The sequence below is a fragment of the Ornithorhynchus anatinus genome, chromosome X1, assembly GCF_004115215.2.
Source record: "Ornithorhynchus anatinus isolate Pmale09 chromosome X1, mOrnAna1.pri.v4, whole genome shotgun sequence".
Taxonomy (NCBI): domain Eukaryota; kingdom Metazoa; phylum Chordata; class Mammalia; order Monotremata; family Ornithorhynchidae; genus Ornithorhynchus; species Ornithorhynchus anatinus.
Window position 1 is genome coordinate 71,914,751 of NC_041749.1, and position 22,949 is coordinate 71,937,699.

Here is a 22,949-nt window from a genome sequence, read left to right on the forward strand (position 1 = left end):
TCATTGAATTGTATTTATTGAGCTCTTACTTTCTTTCAGCTCCTCAGGTTGCTGCTCATTCTGGTGCCACTGTGACTTCTTTTCCCATATCCATGTTAAGAATTGTGGTATTTGAGAAATGCCTATCTGATGGGTTTTTTTTCCACTAGTATTCTGTATATCAGTGTGATCCAAAAAATAAGCATACAACTCACAAGCTGCCTTCTGTAGCAAATCTTACAGTTCCTTCTTCCTACCCACCCATCCGTGAGATAGCCAGTGGTATTTGCTGAGTGCCTTCTGTGGGCAGAACACTGTGCTAAGCATTTGGGAAAGTAAAATGGTGGCGAAAGACATGTTCCGTCTCCTAAAGAAGTCAAAAACAAAACAAAAAAAGTTTCCATCCATACTGGTGGTTCAAGACACTGTTCCCTACACTTAGGCTGATAGATCTTGCATAAGCTTTTTGCTACAGTCTTCTCCATCTCAGGCCAACGGGTCCCTGAAAACAGAAGCTCACCACATCCCCTTCCCTTCCCTTTGAAACTTTAGATTAAAGAAAAATGCATCCGTGGTGGATCTTCACTGCCAATGATTTTAAGCATTAGGCACATTCTGCTTATTAAACAGACAAGATCAAATATCAGAGTGGTACAAAAGCATTTTTGATAAACATTTGTGTTAACATTTAAGGACTTAAGTGCCACCCTTAGGCTTCTGGCAAGCTTCCAGAGAAGCCCCTGGTGTTGTGAAGTTTGTGCAGTCTCAGTATAATGTTTCATCTTGTTAGGGAAAAAGCCATTATAACCTGGAGCTAGTAAGATATTACGTTAAAGCTTGCTTAGATTTAAATTCTTCTTCCAGTCAATAATGCCTTTGTTCAGGCCACCAGCAGCATCTGCTCCATTTGATGTTTTCTTTATGTTCATGTTGGATTTGATAGGTGAGCTTTGATCCAGATGAAAATTTGAAAGTCATTCTCTTCAGCTCCATACTTTCAAGGTCTCAGATGAATTGTAAAACCAAATAAAAATCCAAATAAGAAAAAACACTTCCCACATGCTCATTTAAATACACACACAATTCTGTTTTCAAGATGCATTTGGGCTATAACATGATTAGGAAATAAGGGATTATTCTTCTGACAGTCGAGCCTATTTAGACTTGGCATGGCATGTTGTCAGCAAAACTGCTGTGCGTGGCTTCTTAATGGGGGAGTACTGTAAAGTGAATTTTTTTTTAACACGAGATTTTTACAAGAACACAAACTTCACATTACCTGGGTGTATGGTTTTTACTGTATACGTATATTTATACATATATTCCTCCTCTCCTTGAGGGAGTGAACACCCACCCTCCTCAGATCTGACAATTACTCTCCCCCCTTCAAAACATTATTGAAGGCACATCTCTTCCAAGAGGTCTTCCCTGACTAAGCTGCCATTTTCCTCTTCTCTTGCTCCCTTCTGCCCTGATTTGCTCCCTTTATTCATTCCTTCCCAAAGCCCCACAGCACTTATGTACATAGGGTAATTTATTTATATTAATGTCTCTCTCCCCCTCTAGACTGTAAGCTTGTTGTGGGCAGGGAATGTGTTTGTTTATTGTTATATCGTACTCTCCCAAGTGCTTAATACAGTGATCTGCACCTAGTAAATATGAATGAATCAAATTAATGAATAGTCCAAAATTTAAGCAGAAATTGTAAACAATAAAAGGATATAAGGCATCTACATATGTTCAACCAATCTCCTGAAAGACTGTGAGCTCTATGTGGGACAGGGATGGTGTCCAACTTGATTATCTTGTATCTACAGCAGTTAATACCATGTCTGGCATATAGTGAGTGCTTAACACATGCCATTATTAAAAAAAATATATAAAAAGCAAAGCACACTTTTATTAGAATCCTGGTCCCACTAGATCATGCTGCTCTCCAAAATGTTCTGCAAACTCCACATAGTGCCTGCCACTTGGACATTTTATAATAATAATGGTGATGATGATGATGGTATTTAAGTGCTTACTATGTGTCAAGCACTGTTGTAAGTGCTGGGGTAGATTTAGGATAATCAGGTTGGACACAGTCCCTGTCCCACATGAGGCTCAGTCTTAATCCCCGTTTTACAGATGAGGTGAGGCACAGAAAAGTTAAGTGACTTGCCTGAGGTCACACAGCAGACAAGTGGCAGGTCCTTCTGACTCCTAGACCCATGCTCTATCTACAAAGCCCACTAATGACTCTCCATTGCCAAGTCAATCAAATTGAATTTTCTCTATCAACTGTCCCAGTTCCAACTCTCTGACTTTGTACCTCAGTCTTATCTCTGGTTCTCGGTCAAGCACCCCTTCTTGTAACCAGGGCTAATATAAAGCACTGGTGGACCCATAACAGGGGTGGTCCTGGGAACTGCTAGACAAATATTCATCTCCCTGGTCTGTGCGCATACCCAGAACTCTGCATGTACCCTACCCTTCCTGGGCCTGTTTTAGCTAGATTCAGAGGCCACAGTGGAACTAAAGGTAGGGCTAGGAGGATGGTGGTAGTTGTCAGGATGTCATATGTGTCAAGATGAACTATTTGAATAATTGAACATTGTGCAGTTGAATACATGTATGTGCGTAAGTGCTGAGGCTAGGAAGAAAATACCCAAGTGATGAGAGTGACTGTTGGGTTAAAGTGATTTGGGGTGTTGGGAATTAAATGGCAAAGTCTTTTTTGAGGAGATGGCATTTTTGGAAGACTTTTAAAGTTTCCATTATATTTATGTTCTATTCATTTTTAGTGTAATTTTGGCTAAATTCCTAAGAAATGCCAGCTACCTACCTCAACCCAGCCTTGGACACGTGGCCATGTAGCTTTGTACAGCCTTGAGGGCATGCCCAGGTCATGGTTATATGTAGCGTCTGTACTGTAGGACTTGGGAGGGTGGAGGTGAACACGAGAAGCAGTGTGCCTAGTGGATAGAGCATGGGCCTGGGAGTCAGAAGGAACTGGGTTCTAACCCCGACTCTGCCACTTATCTGCTGTGTGTCCTTGGTCAAGTTACTTAACTTCTCTGTGCCTGTTACCTCATCTCTAAAATGAGGTTTAAGACTGTGAGCCCCATGTGAGACTCTGTCCAGCTGGTTAATTTATATCTACCCCAACACTTAAAACATTGCCTGGCAAAAGTAAGCACTTAACAAATACCATTAAAAAAAAATTCTTCCTCTGTCTCTAGATCTGTGAACATACTGCATCCTTCTATCCTCCTGAAAAATGAGGAGGTGATGGGCTTTTAATTAATAGCATGTAGGTAGGTCTCTAAGGTTCCTACATTTTATATATTGATTCTCTCCCTGTCTCGCTTGCTCTCTCTCCCTCTCTCTCTCTTTTCCCGTTTCAAAAGAGTAAATGTAAATAAAGAGCATTTTCAAATACTCAAAGAAATATCATGAAGTAGGCTTAATCATTCTTAAATTCAGCATTTTAGATAAATCTAAAAAACTTTCCATGCTTGAGATTAGGATATATAAGGATCAAGATGTGCAATTTTTTTTTATGTGAATTGTTCAAATTTATATTTGAGCCTTGATTCCGACTCTTTTTTTATTCTAGACTCAAATTCAACAGTTTCTTCTGTTTTTCCCCCCCTCTGATCTTTCATGTACAAAACTCAAAATGGAGTTTTTGCAAAACTCAAAGCAGTCCAGGTTTTGTGTCTTCTTTCTTACCCGAAACAAATCCAGTTATTGAATCAAATTCCCCAAACAGAGACATCAGATTACCATTTTAAGAGGTTCTCAGAACTTCTGCCTATTGTCTTCAAATGATGTAAATGGAGATAAAGTAGTAATAGAAAGTATTTCTCCACCCTTTCAAAATGTATGTAATTGGCCTGTGGTTTCTCTTTCATCTTGTACTTGAAAAGTTCCTTTTTCCTTTTCCTAACTAGGCCAGGCTCAGAAATCAAGCAACCAATCGTTTCATAGATATATCAATCAATAAATTATATTTATTGAGTGCTTACTATGTGCAGAACACTGTACTGAGTGCTTGGGAAAGCACCATATAGCAGAATTAGTAGGCACGTTTCCAGCCCACAATGATCTTACAGTCTAGAGGGGGACACAGACATTAATATGAATAATATATTCATTAGATATTCGGAGTGTGATGTTGATGGGGTGGGTCATTGAGAACAGTGGACAAGCTTCAGTAGTCCTGAGACCTCGGGACCAAGACCATGTGCAAAGGTCATAATTACATTACTCATGGCTTGTGCAGCATCACTCCCACTTTCTCATTCCTGCTGATCAAGCACCCCTGGGGCATGAATTACAACTTGAGAGTAGGTGGGCAGGGGCACAGCATGTTCAGTGTGCACACATTTTTTTCATGTGCAGGCAAAGTGATGGCAGCAGTGTGCTCTAGGGCAATGACCCAGCTTAGGATTGCTTTATGCAATACCCATTTTTTATATCTTCTCCCTACTATTTAGTCAGAAATAATAATGTTGATATTTGTTAAATGCTTACTATGTGCAGAGCACTGTTCTAAACTGGGGTAGATAGAGGGTAATCAGGTTGTCCCACATGAGGCTCACAGTCTTAATACCCATTTTACAGATGAGGTAACTGAGGCACAGAGAGGTTGTGACTTGCCCACAGTCACACAGCTGACAAGTGGCAGAGCAGGGATTCAAACCCATGACCTCTTATTCCCAAACCCATGCTCTTTCCACTGAGCCAAGCGGCTTCTCTAATCTAATCTAATTGGCTGTTCAGTTTGCTTCTCAGAAATAATCCTGTTTGAAGCATTAGTACTATAGAAATCAAGTCATTCTTTGTGGCCTGGAATTTGAGGTCTAAGTCAAGAAAAAGCTTCACTGCTTGATTCTACTCAGCAGGACAAAAATATGAAGAGCTCCCATAAGAAGAATTTAATTACCTTTGGGATGATTGAGAATGTTTACATATATGTACACTGACTGCAGTGAGTAAAGAGAACATACAAATTCAAAAAATGGCAATAGAGCACAAGATTTGATATATAGCTGGAAAAAGCCACTTATTAATATGTGTAATCCTAATTATTTGGCTCCTGTTGCTAATATTTAAAATGTTCCCATTTTTGCCATGAATTCTTTAAAATATCTTATTAATCCCACTAAAAGTATTTTAAAATAGTGTTTCATAAGTAACAATTTTTGTTTTAGCAATTTTGTCAGCATTGAGAGGTAACAGCAGACACACCAGTTTGTCATGCAAATATTATTATTATTATTTCTGACAAGTTATTACTAGATGCAAAGCATTGTTTTAAGTGCTATTGATTCAGGCATAATCAATTACCCATGGGGAACCCATAATTTAGATAGGGGGGGACTGATGCCAGGCACCTGTGGAAAGAAATAGGGGTAATTACAACAAAATCAAGAAATAAACAAAAAAGTTATGACTGAGGTCATTACTGCTAAGTGGAACGGTTTTCAAGCTCTTCACTATTGTGGCAGGGCAATAGCTAACCTGGCAGTCACAACTTCCCATCACATTCAAAATTTACTTCCCTCTTCCACCTGTCATTGCTGGAGAAGCTTCTGCCCCAGATTCTGCCTACCCTTCTTTTCCAGGATAGGTCTTTATACCAGTAATGGCAGTTGGTGGAGGAGTATTCTTCTCTACTGACCTTGGAGCAGCTCCAGGTTCTGTGGGTGAATCCCAAACCTCTGGTTTTCTTGGTCCTGCAGGAAGGTTAATCAGGCTGCTTGCTAGGCAGCAGAAGTTGTAGAAACATCAGGATACTAAGAGGTGGTGAGGCAGTAGTGTGGTCTAATGGAAAGAACATGGTCCTCGGAGTCAGAAGACCTGGGTTCTTTCTAATCCCTGCTCTGCCACTTTCCAGCTATGTGACCTTGGACAAGTCTGTTCTGTTCTGTGCCTCAGTTTCTTCACCTGTAAAATGGGGATCATTTGGTTAGACTGTAAGCCCGTCAAACAGCAGGGACTGTCTCTATCTGTTGCCGACTTGTTCATTCCAAGCGCTTAGTACAGTGCTCTGCACAAAGTAAGTGCTCAATAAATACTATTGAATGAATGAATGAATGAGTTTGAGCTCCATGTGGGACAGGGACTATGTCTGACCTAATTATTTTCCTTCTACTACAGTTCATGGCATATAGTAAGTGTTTAATAAATATGATTCTCCTTATTATCATTGAGAGACAGTATGAAAATGTCAGGTGATATATATTTTTCTTATGGGAGATCTTCTTCCTTCCTCCTGCTTTCAGAACATCTCTGTTAGAATATCCTACTGATACCTCAAACATAATGCATCAAAAAAAATAAACTCATCTTCCCACTGAAGTCCTATCATCCCCACAACTTCCCCATCGCTGTAGGTACCATCACTGTTCCTTCTGCTTCACAAGCCCATAACTTTGGCATTATCCTTGACATATGTCTCTCATTCAACCATCATAATCAGACTGTCACCAAAAGCTACTGGTTCTACCTTCACAACATATAATAATAAAAATTATGGGATTTAAGTGCTTATTATGTGACACATACTGTACTAAGGTCTAGGGTAGATAAAAGATAATCAGGTCCCCCAGGGGCTCACAATCTATGTAGGAGGGAGGATTCAACCCGGCGGCTCTGGCCGGCCGGCCCGGTGGTTTCCTTCAAAACCCTACTGAGAGCTCACCTCCTCCAAGAGGCCTTCCGACTGAGCTTCCCCTTTTCCCTCTGCTCACTCTCTGCTCCCCCTCTGCCCTCCCTCCGCGCTCTGCTCCCTCCCCCCTCCTCCCCTTCACCTTCCCTCAGCTAAGCCCCCTTTCCCCCCTTCTCTGCTCCTCCCCCTCTCTCTTCCCCTCCCCTCAGCACTGTGCTCATTTGTATATATTTTTATTACCCTATTTATTTTGTTAATGAGGTGTACATCCCCTTGATTCTATTTATCGTGCTTAAGTTGTCTTGTTTTTGTCCATCTATCTCCCCCGATTAGACTGTAAGCCTGTCAATGGGCAGGGATTGTGTCTATCTGTTGCTCTGCACATAGTAAGCACTCAATATTATTGAATGAATGAATGAATGAATGAATGAATGAATGAATGAGCACAGGTATTGAATCCCTATTTTACAGATAAGGGAACTGAGGAACAGAGAAGTTAAGTGACTTGCCCAAGGTCACATGGCAAGTAAGTGATGGTCAGGATTAGAACCCAGGTCTTCTGACTCATGGGCCCAGACTCTTTGCACTAGGCCACACTGCCTCTTCCTCTCCATCCAAACTGCTGCCACACTCATCCAAGCACTTATATCCCACCTTGACTTCTGCATCAGCCTCCTTGCTGACCTTTTTGCCTCTATTCTCTCCAGTGTCCAGCCCGTTCTTCACTCTGCTGCATGGATCATTTTTCTAAGAAAAAACCAAAACACATTTAGGCCACATCTCTCCTCTACTCAAAAACTTCCATTGTTTGCTCATCCATCAATCAGTGGTAATTACTGAGCAATTACTGTGTGCAGAGCATTCATTCAATAGTATTTATTGAGCGCTTACTATGTGCAGAGCACTGTACTAAGTGTTTGGAATGTACAAATCGGCAACAGATAGAGCACTGTACCAAGCGCTTGGGAGAATGCAATCCAATAGAATTTGTAGACACATTCCCTGCCCACCAGAAACTTACATTTTAGAGGGGGAGTCAGACATTGAAATAAATTATGGGTATATGCATAAGCACTGAGTGCGGGGTAAATATCAAGTCCTTAAAGGGTACAGATCCAAGTGTGTAGGCAACAAAGTAGGAACAGGGAGTATTTCCACATCAAACAGAAATTCCTTACCATCAACTTTCAGGCAATCAGCTCTCCCCTTCCTACCTTACCTAGCTGATCTACTACAACCCAGCCTGCTCACTTCATTGTAACTCCAACCTACTCTCTGTACCTCACCTCACATCTCTTCTTTGAGAAGCAGCATGTTGTAGTGGATAGAGCATGGGCCTGGAAGTCAGAATGTCATGAGTTCTAATTCTGGCTCTACCACTTTTCTGCTGTTTGATCTTGGGCAAATCACTTCACTTCTCTGTGCCTCAGTTACCTCATCTGTAAAATGGGGTTGAGGCTGTGAACCCCACATGAGACAGGGACTTCCTTTAAACACCCTAAATTACAGGGGAATTTTGGGGGATCCAATCTCCTAATCTCAAGTTCAACAAGGGCTGGTAGCTGGTTATTCAGAGAGGTTTCTCAGGCTACTTTTTTTTTTTAATATGGTATTTGTTAAGCTCTTACTACTTGCCAGGCACTGTACTAAGGGTTGGGGTAGATGTAAGATGATCAGTCCTTGTCCCACATGGGGCTCACAGTCTTAATCCCCATTTTATAGATGAGGTAACTAAGGCCCAGAGAAGTTGTGACTTGTCCAAGGTCACACAGCATACAAGTGGTGGGGCTGGAATTAGAACCCAGTTCCTTTTGAGTCCCAGGCCCATGCATTATCCACTAGACCATGCTGCTGCTTCTGCTTCTATTCCCTCAGTGATGCTTCTCTTCAGCGAACTAGGGTCTGGCACTTCTCTGCATAGATCCTGACACAGGGATTAATGATGACTGGTTTTTATTAGTGCCTGGTAGCGTAATATTTCTTGTTCAAGTTAAAAATGAACAAAAGTCTAATTTCAAACTGTCTCACTTAATGAGGAGTTAGCCTCTCCTCTCCTCTATTGTTCCAGAACCCTCTTTATCTCCCTGCAATAGGTCCTGGTATCTCCCAGACTGAAGTTATCCTAAGAGAAGCAGTGTGGCTCAGTGGAAAAAGCACGGGCTTTGGAGTCTGAGGTCATGGGTTCGAATCCTGGCTCTACCACTTGTCAGCTGTGTGACTGTGGGCAAGTCACTTAACTTCTCTATGCCTCAGTTACCTCATCTGTAAAATGGGGATTACGACTGTGAGCCCCACGTGGGACAACCTGATTCCCTTGTGTCTCCCCCAGCGCTTAGAACAGTGCTCTGCACGTAGTAAGTGCTTAACAAATACCAACATTACTTATTATTATTAGAAAATTCACTCAGCTTGCCACTTCCTTAATGGTTTCTTCCTTTAGGATTCCCAATGGGAGGCCTGATTCCATGTGGACCCAGTTTCTTGCCCTCTTTTAAATCATGTCTGCCCTCCAACTCCCTGTTATCCAGTCCAGTCCCCTTTTCCTAAGTTTCTTCTCTGATTAGCTTTTCCCTTAATGGTCCAGATTTCCATGGCCCGAGGCCCGTGTGGGACAGGGACTGTGTCTGACCTGATGATCTTGTATCTACCCCAGTGCTTATTACAGTGCTTGACACATAGTAAGAGCATAACAAATATTATTATTATTATCATCACTGAGGGCAGGGACCATATCTTTAACTTACATTGTAGGTTCTCAAGTGCTTGGCATAATGCTCTGTATACAGTAGGTGCTTGATGGATTGATTGGTGGTTTCAGCAGTGGAACAAACCAAGATAGGCCAGTTCAACTAGGGCTATCATGAGAGTCAGCACCACTTGGATGCAAGTGGTGGCCCAGTGAGGGTGAAAGTGATGGTGGCTCTAAGGGCAACCCTGGATCAACTGGCTTATCCTGGGTCAGACAGCTAGAGCTGCTGCCAGTGCTTCATCCTGGATGGTACAGTGACAGTGGAAGACGGCAACAGTGATGGCAGTGCTGGTGGCAGTGAGTTGTTCCTCTCCTCACTTCTCTTCTCTTTATACCCCCTTGCCCCCGCCATTTTTTCTCTATTCCCTTTGCCTCTGTCTTCTCTCTCTCTCTTTGTCTGTCTCTGTCTGTCTCTCTGTCTGTCTCTCTTCTCCCCACCCCCTTCTTTGCCTCACTTTATTCCTTCCTCTATCTTTTAGGTCCTGAACCTTCGAGGCCCCGCCTACGGCCTCTTTAGTCTCCGGGAATTTTCTGTAAAAGCAGTATCCAAAGAGGGTTCTTCTGGAGTCCAGCATAAATCCAGAATATGAGCCTCTTGGGCCATGTCAAGATAGTAAAAAACCAAAAGCTCACAGGCTAGGCTTGAACTGTCTCCTACAGTTTCCCATTTCAAGTGAGTGGACCCGGGACCACTGAACCAAAATTGCTCAGTGCCAAACTGGAAGTGCCTTCTGTGGGTTCACTTTGAACATGTCCCAGACCTCCCAGACATGTTTCTAGATTTTTTGGTTTCCTGGAGCAATTCTGTTTGGCACTCTTGTGGCTGCCGTTCCATGTTTGGGGCTGGGTCAACTGGACCAGCATTGGCAGAAGACGTTACTAGGCTGGTACTGCCATGAGTAGGGATTGAGATAAACTCCTTGAGGGCAGGATCGTGTCTTCCAACTCTGTTGTATTGCTCTTAGTACAGTGCTGTTCACTCAAAAAGTGGGTGATCTGGACCAAAAATCCTCACAGTTTACCCACACAGCTTTTTGATCTAAACTTCCAGACTTGCTCACAGGCTACCAGGGAAGCAACATGGCCTAGTGGAAGGAGGTTGTAACTGGGAATCAGAGGGCCTGGGTTCTAATCCCAACTCTGCCACTTGTCTTCTGTGTGATCTTGGTCAAGTCACTTAACTTCTCGGTGCCTCAGTTACCTCATCTGTAAAATGGGGATTAAATTCTACTCCCTCCTACTTAAAATGTGAGTCCTGTGTGGGGCAGAGACTGTGTCCAACTTTATTATCTTGTATCTACTCCACCTCTTAGTACGTGCATGGAACATAGTAAACACTTAACGAGTACCATAATTATTATTATTACCCCTCTCTTCTTCCTCCTGCCCCCTGATATGCCCCCACTTGGATGGTGAGTTCTTTATGGACAAGGACAGCATCTTTGTGCAACTTAAATGTAACGTCCTCAGCACTTAATAGACTATACAGTACTCATTAATATTTATTGTTCATGAAGATTGCTTCACCATTACTTCCTTGAGCAACATTACATGCATTTTATCTGTAACTCCTTCCCCCCACCCCACATTACTATTTCAAAAGGTCAGTGAATAGTCCAGGAAACGGATTTTATTTTCAAAATCAATATTCCACCCCATAACAAGGGAGTCTCAGTTATTTTGCAAAAGAAGAAATACTAGGATCATATTCATAAATATGGTTTTTTTTTTAATTTCCAGTAAAGCACTGGAACTCTTCTCAACAGACTGTGGCCGCATGTTTGGCCACATGGTTGCCTATCAACCTCCGCTCCAAACAAAAACTCCTCACTCTAGGCTTCAAGGCTCTACGTCACCTTGCCCCTTCCCACCTCTCCTCCCTTCTCTCTTTCTACTGCCCACCCCGCACGCTCCGCTCCTCTGCCGCCCACCTCCTCACCGTCCCTCGGTCTCGCCTATCCCGCCGTCAATCCCTGGGCCACGTCCTCCCGCGGTCCTGGAACGCCCTACCTCCTCACCTCCGCCAAACTAATTCTCTTCCCCTCTTCAAAACCCTACTTAAAACTCACCTCCTCCAAGAGGCCTTCCCAGACTGAGCTCCCCTTCTCCCTCTACTCCCTCTACCACCCCCCCTTCACCTCTCCGCAGCTTAACGCTCTTTTCCCCCATTTCCCTCTGCTCCTCCCCCCTCCCTTCCCATCCCCTCAGCACTGTACTCGTCTGCTCAACTGTATATATTTTCATTACCCTATTTATTTTGTTAATGAAATGTACATCGCCTTGATTCTATTTAGTTGCCATTGTTTTTACGAGATGTTCTTCCCCTTGACTCTATTTATTGCCATTGTTCTTGTCTGTCTGTCTCCCCCGATTAGACTGTAAGCCCGTCAAACGGCAGGGACTGTCTCTATCTGTTGCCAACTTGTTCATTCCAAGCGCTTAGTACAGTGCTCTGCACATAGTAAGCGCTCAGTAAATGCTATTGAATGTTTGCCGAAATTTTTTTTTTTGTCTTTGACTTGCATTAAATAACTTGTGCCGGGATATGAATGACAGAAGACCTTAGTGATACAGAGAAGGTTCTTAAGGCCATGAAGGACACACACCCATAACCTGATTAGTCAATCTTAGAGAAGATAAAGTTCTTTTTTTTTTAAGAAAAGGAAAGCTATGAGACTAAATAACAATGGAATTTTTTTTTCCTGTGGAAGAGCTGTGCATCACATTTGATTTCTGCCTGTGAAATATTGTTGATTTGTTAAAAAAAGTGCAAGACTCTTGGGCAAAAGCCAGTGTATATTTTTATGCAGCTCAAAGATGGTTTTCATAGCAATTGAACTTTAGGTTGCTATTCAGAATAAGACTTTATAATTTTTCCCTATTAATGTGTTAAAAGGTCTTAAAGTCTAAAATTTTTTCAGACCTGCCAGAAAGTCATATTTTCCATCATCGTGGCTACAGCTAGAGAGGAAATGAACATCTGGCTATTCAATATTTAGATAATTACATATTCTCGGTACATCATACATATATAATTATATTTTCATTCTGTTTACCTTTTTTGGTTTAAAAGTCCTGAAGTCTGAACTTCTAAAGAAGTTGGGAAAAGCAACGGAAGTCAAACAAGCCTGGATTATAGCAATTAGTTGACTGTCTTAAAATCTATGAGAGGATCTGTACACAAAGAAAAACTCAATGTTCCAAGCACTGTGGGTAGCAAGTGCCACATTGCAAAAAGAAATAATCTTCAAGCAATCATATTTATCGAGCACTTACTGTGTACAGAGCACTTTACTAAGCATTTGGGAGAGTACAATAATAATATCAGACACAGTCCTTGCCCACAGTGAGCCTTCACATGTACATGATGTGAAAGGAATTGTCAGTCATATGCACTGGTCTTATCAGCTATACTTGCACACACTGAAAGAAATCCCAGCATTAGTGTCATCTTCAAACCCAAAGGACAGCTATTTTAAATATATCTTCCTCTTTCTAAAAGCATCAGGTACTTAGAAAGAGGACAGTTGACAAAGAAGTAGGGATAGTGTTAACAATATTCCCCTGTCACATAATGAGAAGCAGTTTCACCAAGAAAGGCAAGGGAGAGAGAGGTTGGGAGAGAGAGCCAGAGAAAATAGCAGGGGACGGGGGATTGGGAGTAGAATGAGGCAGCAGGTAGGGAAGTTGCTTTAGATCAATCAATTAATTCTTTAGAATTTCTAAAAAAATGTCATTTTTAAGAAATTACTTGACTGTTACTTTTAAAACATCTCTTCTGCTCTCCCTGTTTACTGTTTCTCCATTTCAACTCACTATAAAGTAACTATGGTCCTATAAAACAGTATAAAAACCCTATAAAAAGTTCTGTCCAGTTTGCACTGAACATTGCTTTGATACTGTAACAATTGACTGTATTCCAGGACCTCACTGATTACCATTTGATATCAAGTATAGAGGTGGCATGTTAGAACTACTATAGGAGTAAGATGTCACATGTCTAAGTCTCCTGACCATAAAGTAGTTTTTTATGGTATTTGTTAAGCTTTTACTGTGTGCCAGACACTGTACTAAGCACTGAGATAGATACACGATTATTTGGTTGGACACAGTCCATGTCCCACATGGGCCTCATAGTCTTAATCTCCATTTCACAGATGAGGTGACTTGGGCACAGAGATGTGAAGTGACTTCCCCAAGGTCACACAGAAGACAAGTGGAGAGCCAGGGTTAAACACAAGTAATAATATAATAATCATAAATGATTATGGTATTGAAGCAGCATGACTCAGTGGAAAGAGCACAGGCTTGGGAGTCAGGTTGTGGGTTCTAATCCTGGCTCTGCCACTTGTCACCTGTGTGACTTTGGGCAAGTCACTTAACTTCTCTGTGCCTCAGTTGCCTCATCTGTAAAATGGAGATTAAGACTCTGAGCCCCACGTGGGACAACCTGATTACTCTGTATCTCCCCCAAAGCTTAGAGCAGTGCTTGGCACATTGTTTTGTCTTATGCTGTTGAGTCATCTCCGACCCATAGCGACACCATGGACACATCTCTCCCAGAGCACCCCGCCTCTACCTGCAATCGTTCTGGTAGTGTATCTATAGAGTTTTATTGATCAAAATTTGGAAGTGGTTTACCATTGCCTCCTCTCTCCCACACTGCTGCTATCCAGCACAGGGGAGTTTTGACTTGTAGCAGATTGCCTTCATTTTGCTAGCCACTGGCCAAGCTAGTAGTGGAATGGATATTCCTCTGCTTGACTCTCCCTCCTGTAGTCGAGACTAGTAGAGTACTGGAAATTCTCCAGGTGTGACCCTGAGAGGGGATGGCACATAGTAATCACTTAACAAATACCTTCATTATTATTAAGCACTTACTCAATGCCAAAGCACTGTTCTAAGCACTGGGGTAGATGCAAAGTAATCAGGTTGGACACAATCTCTGTCCTTCATGGGGCTCACAGTCTTAATCCCCATTTTTACAAATGAAGGAACTGAGCACAGAGAAGTTAACTAACTCACCCAAGGTCACAGCGCAGACAAGTGGCAAGGTGAGAGTTCAGGAGGGAGTTGACAATTGAGCTACGGTTTGACAACTCAAGGTGGGAGGAGTTTCAGGCAGAAGGAAGGTCATGAGCAAGGGTTTGGAGATGGGAGGTTGAGAATTAAGCAGAGTGAGCATGGGGGGAACGATGAATGCAAGCTGGAGTTTCTGCTTATTGCATAGAGAAATGGATAACCATGGAGGGTTTTGAGGAGTGGAGATATATTTGCATAAAGATGTTTGGGGGAAAAAAATCTAGACAGCAGAGTGAAGTATGGATTGTAGAGAAAAGAGGCTGGAGTCAGGGAGACCACTGAGGATGCCGATTCAATAGGTCTAGCTCGGTTGTGATGAGTAGCTGGATGAGGGTGTTGTGGTTGTTGTCTACATGATGAGGAAGGGATGATTCAGAAAATATTGTGGTGTCTTCTCTCGATCCCGCTGTACTCTCCAGCTCTTGGCCAGTGTGCCTGCTCTCATTCCTTCCCAAACTCCTGGAATAGGTTGCATGTGCCTGCTGCTTCCACTTTCTATCTTTCAACTTCTTGACCCACAGATCTGGTTCTGCCCCTTTGATTCCACTGACACTGCACTCTCCAAGTTCATCAGTGACCTCCTCCTCCTCACCAAATCTAGTGGGTTCTACTCCATCTTAATCCTGCTTACCTTCTCAGCTGCCTTGGACCCTGTGGACAACTCCCTCCTCTTGGTAATGCTATACACCAATACGATCCTCTCTGACTGCTCTTAGTCATTTTCACTGGCTTTTCCTTCTCTTGCTGCCCTCACCCCTGCCTCTTATGTGTGTCTCTCAAGGCTCAGTTCTGTATCCCCTTCTCTTTTTTCTTTATACTCACTCTCTTGGACAGCACATCCACTCCCATGGTAATGGAAGCGGATGACTATGAAGCAAACTTCGATGTGGATGACTCCCAAATATATATCATTAGCTCCAACTTTTCTCCTGAAGAGTTGTCAGAAAGGTAGGAAGAGAAGCAGGAAAGAGCCGTATCATTAAAACCAAGGTTAGATAGCATTTCATGGAGAAGGGAGGGCCAACATTATCAGAGAAGACTGAGGAGCATTAGGATAGAAACTCCTTACCATCGGATTCAGAGCACTCAATCAGCTTGCCCACACAGTTCGCTCCTCTAGAACCAGCTTGCTCAGTGTGCCCCAATTTCATCTATCTTGCCACCCACCCCTTTCCCGTATTCTCCCTCTGACCTAGAATCAACCATATTTATTGAGTGCTTACTGTGTGCAGAGCACTGTACTAAGTGCTTGGGTGGGGAGTACATTGTAATGGTATAACACACACATTCCCTTCCCACAGTGAGCTTACAGTCTAGAGAGGGAGACAGGTAATAATAATAAATTAGAAATATTTACATAAGTGCTGTGGGGGTTGGGGGGCAGGTGAATGAAGGGAGCAAGTCAGGGTGATGCAGAAGGGAGTGGGAGAAGAGGAAGTGATGTCTTAGGGGAGGCCTGTTGGAGAAGTGCCTTCGATAAGGCTTTGAAGGTGGGGAAGAATAATTGTAGGATACGAGGAGAGAGGGCATTCTGGGACAGAGGCAGGGTGTGGACAAGAGGTCAGTGATGAAATAGATGAGATCGAGGTACAGTGAATCGGTTGGCATTAGAGGAGCAAAGGTGCAAACTGGATTGTAGTAGGAGAATGGTGAAGTAGGAGGGAGCAAGGTGATTGAGTGCTTTAAAGCTGATGGCAAGGAATTTCTGTTTGATGTGGAGGGGGCTAGGAAACTATTGGAGGTTCTCAAGTCCCTCCTTCTTCATATACACCAGACCATCACTCTCCCTACCTTCAAAACCTAATTAAAATCATATCTCCTCCAAGAGGCCCTCCCCTGTCAATCCATCTTTACCTGACACCCTCTCCCTTCTTTGTCATCTATGCACTTGGATCCATACCATTTGGGAATTGATATTCACCCCAACTTCTGCCCCACAGAACTTTGTACATATACATAACATATTTTCTGCCTCGCCCTCTAGATTGTAGTATTGTCGGTGACAGGAAATGCGCCTACCAACTCTGTTGTGTTTTACTCTCCCAAGCACTTAATACAATGCTCTGCATACAATAAGTGCTCAATAATTATAATGCTGGTATTTGTTAAGCACTTACTATGTGCAGAGCACTGTTCTAAGCGCTGGGGTAGATACAGGTAATCAGGTTGTTCCACGTGGGGCTCACAGTCTTCATCCCCATTTGACAGATGAGGTAAATGAGGCACAGAGAAGTGAAGTGACTTGCCCACAGTCACACAGCAGAAAAGTGGCAGAGCTGGGATTCAAACCCATGACCTCTGATTCCCAAGCCCATGCTCTTTCCACTGAGCCGTGCTGCTTGCCATTGATCGATAGAATAGAACCCGTTCAATTTTTCTAGGTAAAAGTCATTAGTGTCTTTGGAGAGTGTGGTTTCAGTGGAGCCAGACTGTAGTGGGTAAAAAAGGGAGTTAGAGGAGAGGATGTGAAGGCAGGGGTTTGATCAAAAATGGAGACAGAGAGATGGGGCAAGAGCTGGAAGGTGCAGTGGGATCCAGGGAAGCTTTTTAATACAGGAGAGACCTAAGCATGTTTGAAGACACCGGGGAAGGAGCTGTCTGAATGGAAGTGGTTGACACTGGTGGAAGGAAGATGGGCTGAAGTGAGTATTTTTAGATATGAAATGTGGTTAATAGAGTAGATTTTTGAAAGCTGGTGGGAAACCTCTCCTTAAAGACTTATGAGAAGGATGACCAAGTGAATATACTGGTAGGAAGAAAGTGGGGGGAGCAGGGACTTTGCTTTGGATTCACAATTTGACCATAGCAAGTCTATTAGCAACACACTTGGCTGACTGGGGAAAGTGGTTCATATTTATTTCTCAAAACAAGTAAGTACTGGAAATTCCTCAATTTCCAATGTCTGCTTCAAGCCAGTGACAGAAGGAAATGACTCCATTTTAGAATTGCCAATTCCTTTGTCAAATAAACTTTATATCTTCATTTAATCACCATTATTTCTTATACTCACCTTACTGGTACTCACTTTTCAAGGAATTAATAGAGCTTGAAATGGTGATCATCTCTTTAGTGATTGGCTATTTAATATTCATACTTGGTAGCAGAGGTTCTAGTAAGAACTGCATTCTAGTGACCCCTTGTTAAGTCCCTCTCTAGACTGGTTTCTAACAACTCTTTTGTACTCTCCCAAGTGGTTAGTATGGTGCTCAGAACACAGAAAGCACTCAACTATGACTGACTGCTTGATGTGGGTACAAAGGTAACTATCTTCCTCTAAGCATTCAATGCAAATAATAGGTAGTGCTTGATTGATAGGGCTGCTATTCTTCACCTGTCCTGAACTGATGCCACTGCCTTCCATTTTCCTCAAGTCGATGAAATTGAACAGACAAGAAATCCCTCTGCAAGTCTACTGATTTAATTTTGAACCCTTCCAGAAATAAGATGAATGAGCAGATGAAGTAATGGGAGCTCACAAAGGTACCATTTTTTATTTACTCCAGAGACTGCAGAGACAGTAATACCACCAACCACAGGGTTCTAAGGTTAATAGGGACTTTAATTTTTCTCCTATTATGACCTTGTTAATTTTCAATATCTTTTTTTTCCCCATATCTGAGGGTCCCAGACACTGATGATGATTTGGAATAGATGATTCTAGCTGATAGTCATAGAGATCTCTTGTTCCCCAAAATAGCCCCATGAAGTGAATAGGGAATGACTTGGGGTACTGCTCAGGGCATTCCCCCTGCCTGGAATGCTTCCCCCCGCCCCTTCAAAAAACCATGTCCCTTTACTCCTTCAAAGCTCCTCCTTCCATGATGCCTTCCTTGAATAACCCCACTTGACTGATCTCTTCAGTTTTTCTGTAACACACATAAATATCTCTGTTAAATAAGTGTATCCGTAGTTCTCTTAAACAGTGGAGATTGCATTTTAGCAAAGCCCTGAGTTAAGGAAAGTTTTCATTGTAGTAATAATCACAATTTTGGTATTTGTTAAGCACTTACTATGTGCCTTGCACTGTACTAAGCACACTGGGAAGTAAACAAGATAATCAAATTGGACACTGTCTATCCCCCATGGGGCTCACAGTCTAGAGGAGAGGGACAACAGATACTGAATCTCCATTTTACAGATGAGGTGACTGAGGTACCAAGAAGTGAAGTGCTCTGCACATAGTAAGCGCTCAATAAATACTACTGAATGAATGAAGTGAATTGCCCAAGGTCACACAGCAGACCTGTGGTGGAGCCAGGGTTAGAAACAGGTCCTCTGACTCCCCGGTCAAGCTCTACTCACTAGGCCATGCTGCTTTTCAATAATCCACACCATCAGCACAGAGAAGCTTGCTGTGAAGCCACCATTCTTAACCCTCAGGTGTTCAGCCCAAGAGGGAGGAGTCTTGGGGCCTGGTTCAAAGAGACTGAAGGCATCAGTTCAGTTGTAGTATTCAATATGTTCAGCACCGCATCCATGTACACATGCACAGCTGTACATTTGCCTGAACTATTTCTTCCAATAGCACTTTGCTCTGAGTCCAATCGGGCTTTAAAGCGTTGATTCAGCTCTCCCCCTCCTACCTTACTACCCTGATCTCCTACTACAACCCTCTGCACACTTTGCTCCCCTAATGCCAACCTACTCACTGTACTACGATATCGTCTATCTTGCCACTGACCTCTCATCCTCATCCTGCCTCTGGCCTAGAATGCCCTCCCTCTTCATATCCAAGAGATGATCACTCTCCACACCCTCAAAGCCTTATTTGAGGGATGCAGTGTGGCGTAATGGCTAGAGCATGGGCCTGGAAGTCAGAAGGTCATTGGGTTCTAATCTTGGCTCTGCCACTTGTCTGCTGTGTGACCTAGAGCAAGTCACTTCACTTCTCTTTGCCTCAGTTCCCTCATCTGTAAAATGGGGATTGAGACTGTGAGCCCCATGTAGGACAGGAACTGTGTCCAACCCACTTTACTTGTATCCACCCCAGTGCTTAGTACAGTGCCTGGCACAAAGTAAGTGCTTAACAAATGCAATAATAATAATTATTAATTATTATTAAAAGCAGCATGGCCAAGTGGATAAAGCACTTGCCTGGTAGTAAGAAGGTTCTGGGTTCTAATTCTGGCTCCGCCACATGTCTTTTGTGTGACTTTGTGTAAATCACTTAACTTCTGTGGGCTTCAGTTACCTTATCTGTAAAATGGGGATTAAGAGTATGAGTCTCATGTGGGACAGGGACAGTATCCAACTTGCTTAACTTGTATCTACCCCAGCGCTTAGAACAGTGCTTGGCACATAGTAAGTACTTAACAAGCACCATTATTATTATTATTGCTATATCTGTAATTAATTTTAATTATTTTAATGTCTGTATTCCCCTCTAGACCATAAGCTTCTTGTGGGCATGGAATGTGTCCAACTCTGTTATAGTGTACTCTCTCAAGTGCTTAGTACAGTGCTCTGTACCTAGTACGTGCTCAATAAATACAGCTAATCAGTGGTGTTGGGGTTATAATCAATTCGTGGTGTTTAAATGAGACCTTATTGTTTACAGATTGCCCTACTAAGCATTTAGGTGAGTACAATTTAGTTAGTAGACAAGATTCCTGATCTCAAGGAATTTACAGTCTAGTAGGGGCTTGCAGAGGAACAACTGAGTATAAGGATATATATGTAAATATGTGTGTGGAGGTTGGGGGGAATGTGTATCTAACTGCTTAATGATGAGTCTCAATACATGAGGGAGGCAGTAGGAATGGAAAACAGGGTGGAGGGATGAAAGTTAGTCAGGGCCACTGACATTCTCACATTGCTGCCATTTGTATTCACACTGGGCCACCAAATGCAACATGACCTTTAGTCCAGAATCAGGCATCCTGTTCACATGAACAGTACAGCAAAGCTGGGATTTGGCAATGATGATAAAGTTATTTCAGTGGATACTATGTGACAAACACTCTTCTAAGCACTGGGGTAGATACAAGATAATCAGGTTGGATGCTGTCCCCATCCCACGTGGGATGCTCCCTTGCAAGAGAATATCCATATTATTAATTTTCTTCTCCCATTTAACTCATAAATTCTTCTACAGGTAGCATTGATAATCTTTTTCAAGTACCCTAAGATGTCTTGTGTATGTTGTACATGTCTCAGCAAGGTGGAGCTCACAACTATAAACCATAAATTTGCCTTCATATAAATGTCCCCATCCTCAATCCTATGTTCCTTTCCATGTCTGAAGATTGTGAATGTTACATTTCTTAGCAACATCAGTTTTCTGTGATAGATGCATGGATTCCTATGTGTGAAAACATTTTGTGTTCCATTGTCATTCTTGAATCAAAATCATATTTACATAAAGATTTATTCTTGTGTTGTTTGTCATATGTTTGTGTTTAAAATGTGTAAAAAATAAATGGGGCATATGTTTAACATTTGTTTCTAGTCTAAGGTATCAGTGTTCTAGATGCTACAAAGCTTGTGAGTCTTTGCTATATAAAGAATTGATTTTTTTTTCCTTAACGGTATTTTAAGTTGGATTCAGTTATTTATGTTAAATATTCTTTGCTTGTGTTGGACTTTTCTTTATGTTGATTTTTGCTTCATTTTTTTCATTTACCATGCTGTTCAGTTTTTGGATGCCAGGAGAACAAAGGTTTGTCCACTATTTGCAAATCGTTTGTTTTGCTAAGCCAGTCTATCTCATTCTGTCTGTAGAAGTGTGTGTTTTCTTTTGCTTACTGATGCAGTAATCCTGTTTACTAAACTTGTTCATAGTGTTACGTGTGAAAAATACAGTTGTTGTTTGTATCCATTTGCAGTGAATGCTATGACATGCATTAAAATATAAGCATTTGCTATTGAACACAGAATAGATGCCAGAATATTTTTAGTCTATAAGGAACAATTTAGAAAACAAGGACTACTGAGTCTGCAAATTTTGTGGGCAAAATGACCCTGCATTTATGGAGATGTGTCACTCTTAACTCTCTCCACCACCTAATTTTAGTTCTTTAACACTTATTTTAGATTTACAATTTCACTGTAATCAGTACTAAAAAAGTGTCTTTGTGTATGTGTACATTTATATTTTCCTAAGGCATTTGAAAAGTATCATCAAAATATTTTTTCACCTTTCCATTCAGTATATTCTACTACTGAAGCCATTCAGCAAGATTTCATCACTGGTTTTATGAACTTTTGTAACTAACATTACATGTTCATAGTTTCTTAGAGGAAAAATGGCTTTGCACATCTTTATTGATTTTTGTTTCCTCCTCCTTCTCTCCTTGCCAACCCCCTTTGTTTCATTATAGCATCTGCAGCTAACAATACAAGCTCTTCAAGATGAACTTCGAACCCAGAGAGACCTTAATCATCTTCTTCAACAAGAAAGTGGAAACCGAGGTGCTGAACATTTTACCATTGAGCTAACAGAGGAGAATTTTAGAAGGCTCCAAGCAGAACATGATCGTCAGGCTAAAGAACTGTTCCTTTTGCGGAAAACTCTTGAAGAGATGGAGTTGAGGATTGAAACCCAAAAGCAGACACTCAGTGCCCGAGACGAATCTATTAAAAAGCTTCTAGAAATGTTGCAAAGTAAAGGCTTGCCATCCAAAGGCACGGAAGATGACAATGAAAGGACTCGAAGGATGGCAGAGGCTGAATCTCAGGTTAACCATTTAGAAGTGATTCTAGACCAGAAAGAAAAAGAAAACATCCATCTTAGAGAGGTAAGTATTCCATTATAAATTCTAAAAGGCTTTAACTGTATAGTGGTATTGTCAGTATGTTTCCACAGGTGTGACGGTGGTAGTTTCCTACTCTTTTCCTATATATATATATATATATATATATATATATATATTTCATAATATGCACATCTCTCTATCAGCTTGACAGGAGATTGTTTCTTTAACAATTTTCTTTAACAATATTCTTATTCAGTTATTAGAGAAGCAGCATGGCTCAGTGGAAAGAGCCTGGGCTTGGGAGTCAGAGGTCATGGGTTTGAATCCCCGCTCTGCCACTTGTCAGCTGTGTGACTGTGGGCAAGTCACTTCACTTCTCTGGGCCTCAGTTCCCTCATCTGTAAAATGGGGATGAAGACTGTGAGCCTCACGTGGGACAACCTGATTACCCTGTATCTACCCCAGTGCTTAGAACAGTGCTCTGCACATAGTAAGCACTTAACAAATACCAACATTATTATTCAGTTCTCTTAGGTTTCTTTATTAATAACTCTTAGCACCTGATTGAAGCAAGAGTTTATTGTGATTGTTAAAGGAACTGCTGCAGGTAGTGATAGTTTCAAAAGTCTTCATTATCAATCTTACTGCTGTAAAAGAATCAAATACATGGATAATAGGCAAAATTATATCCCAAACTATTTTCACAACTGAATTATTGTGGAAGAAAGAGTATTTTCTAGAAAAATTGACAAATGAAACTAGGCCAGCTAATTTTGATTGTGTA

General features: G+C 41.9%; 1 protein-coding gene across 15 annotated transcripts in view; it reads left to right on the forward strand.

Moving 5' to 3' along the window:
- ERC2 (ELKS/RAB6-interacting/CAST family member 2) overlaps positions 1 to 22,949 on the forward strand; it is a 900,196-nt gene that overhangs the window by 176,796 nt on the left and 700,451 nt on the right. For 8 of the 15 annotated variants that reach the window (XM_029052114.2, XM_039910367.1, XM_039910359.1 and 5 more), the window contains exons 3-4: positions 21,106 to 21,129; positions 21,791 to 22,207. In XM_029052114.2, coding sequence (XP_028907947.1) covers positions 21,106 to 21,129; positions 21,791 to 22,207 — 441 coding nt within the window. The remainder of the gene's footprint in view (positions 1 to 21,105; positions 21,130 to 21,790; positions 22,208 to 22,949) is intronic. The other 7 variants (XM_039910360.1, XM_039910362.1, XM_039910370.1 and 4 more) reach the window with 1 other exon arrangement.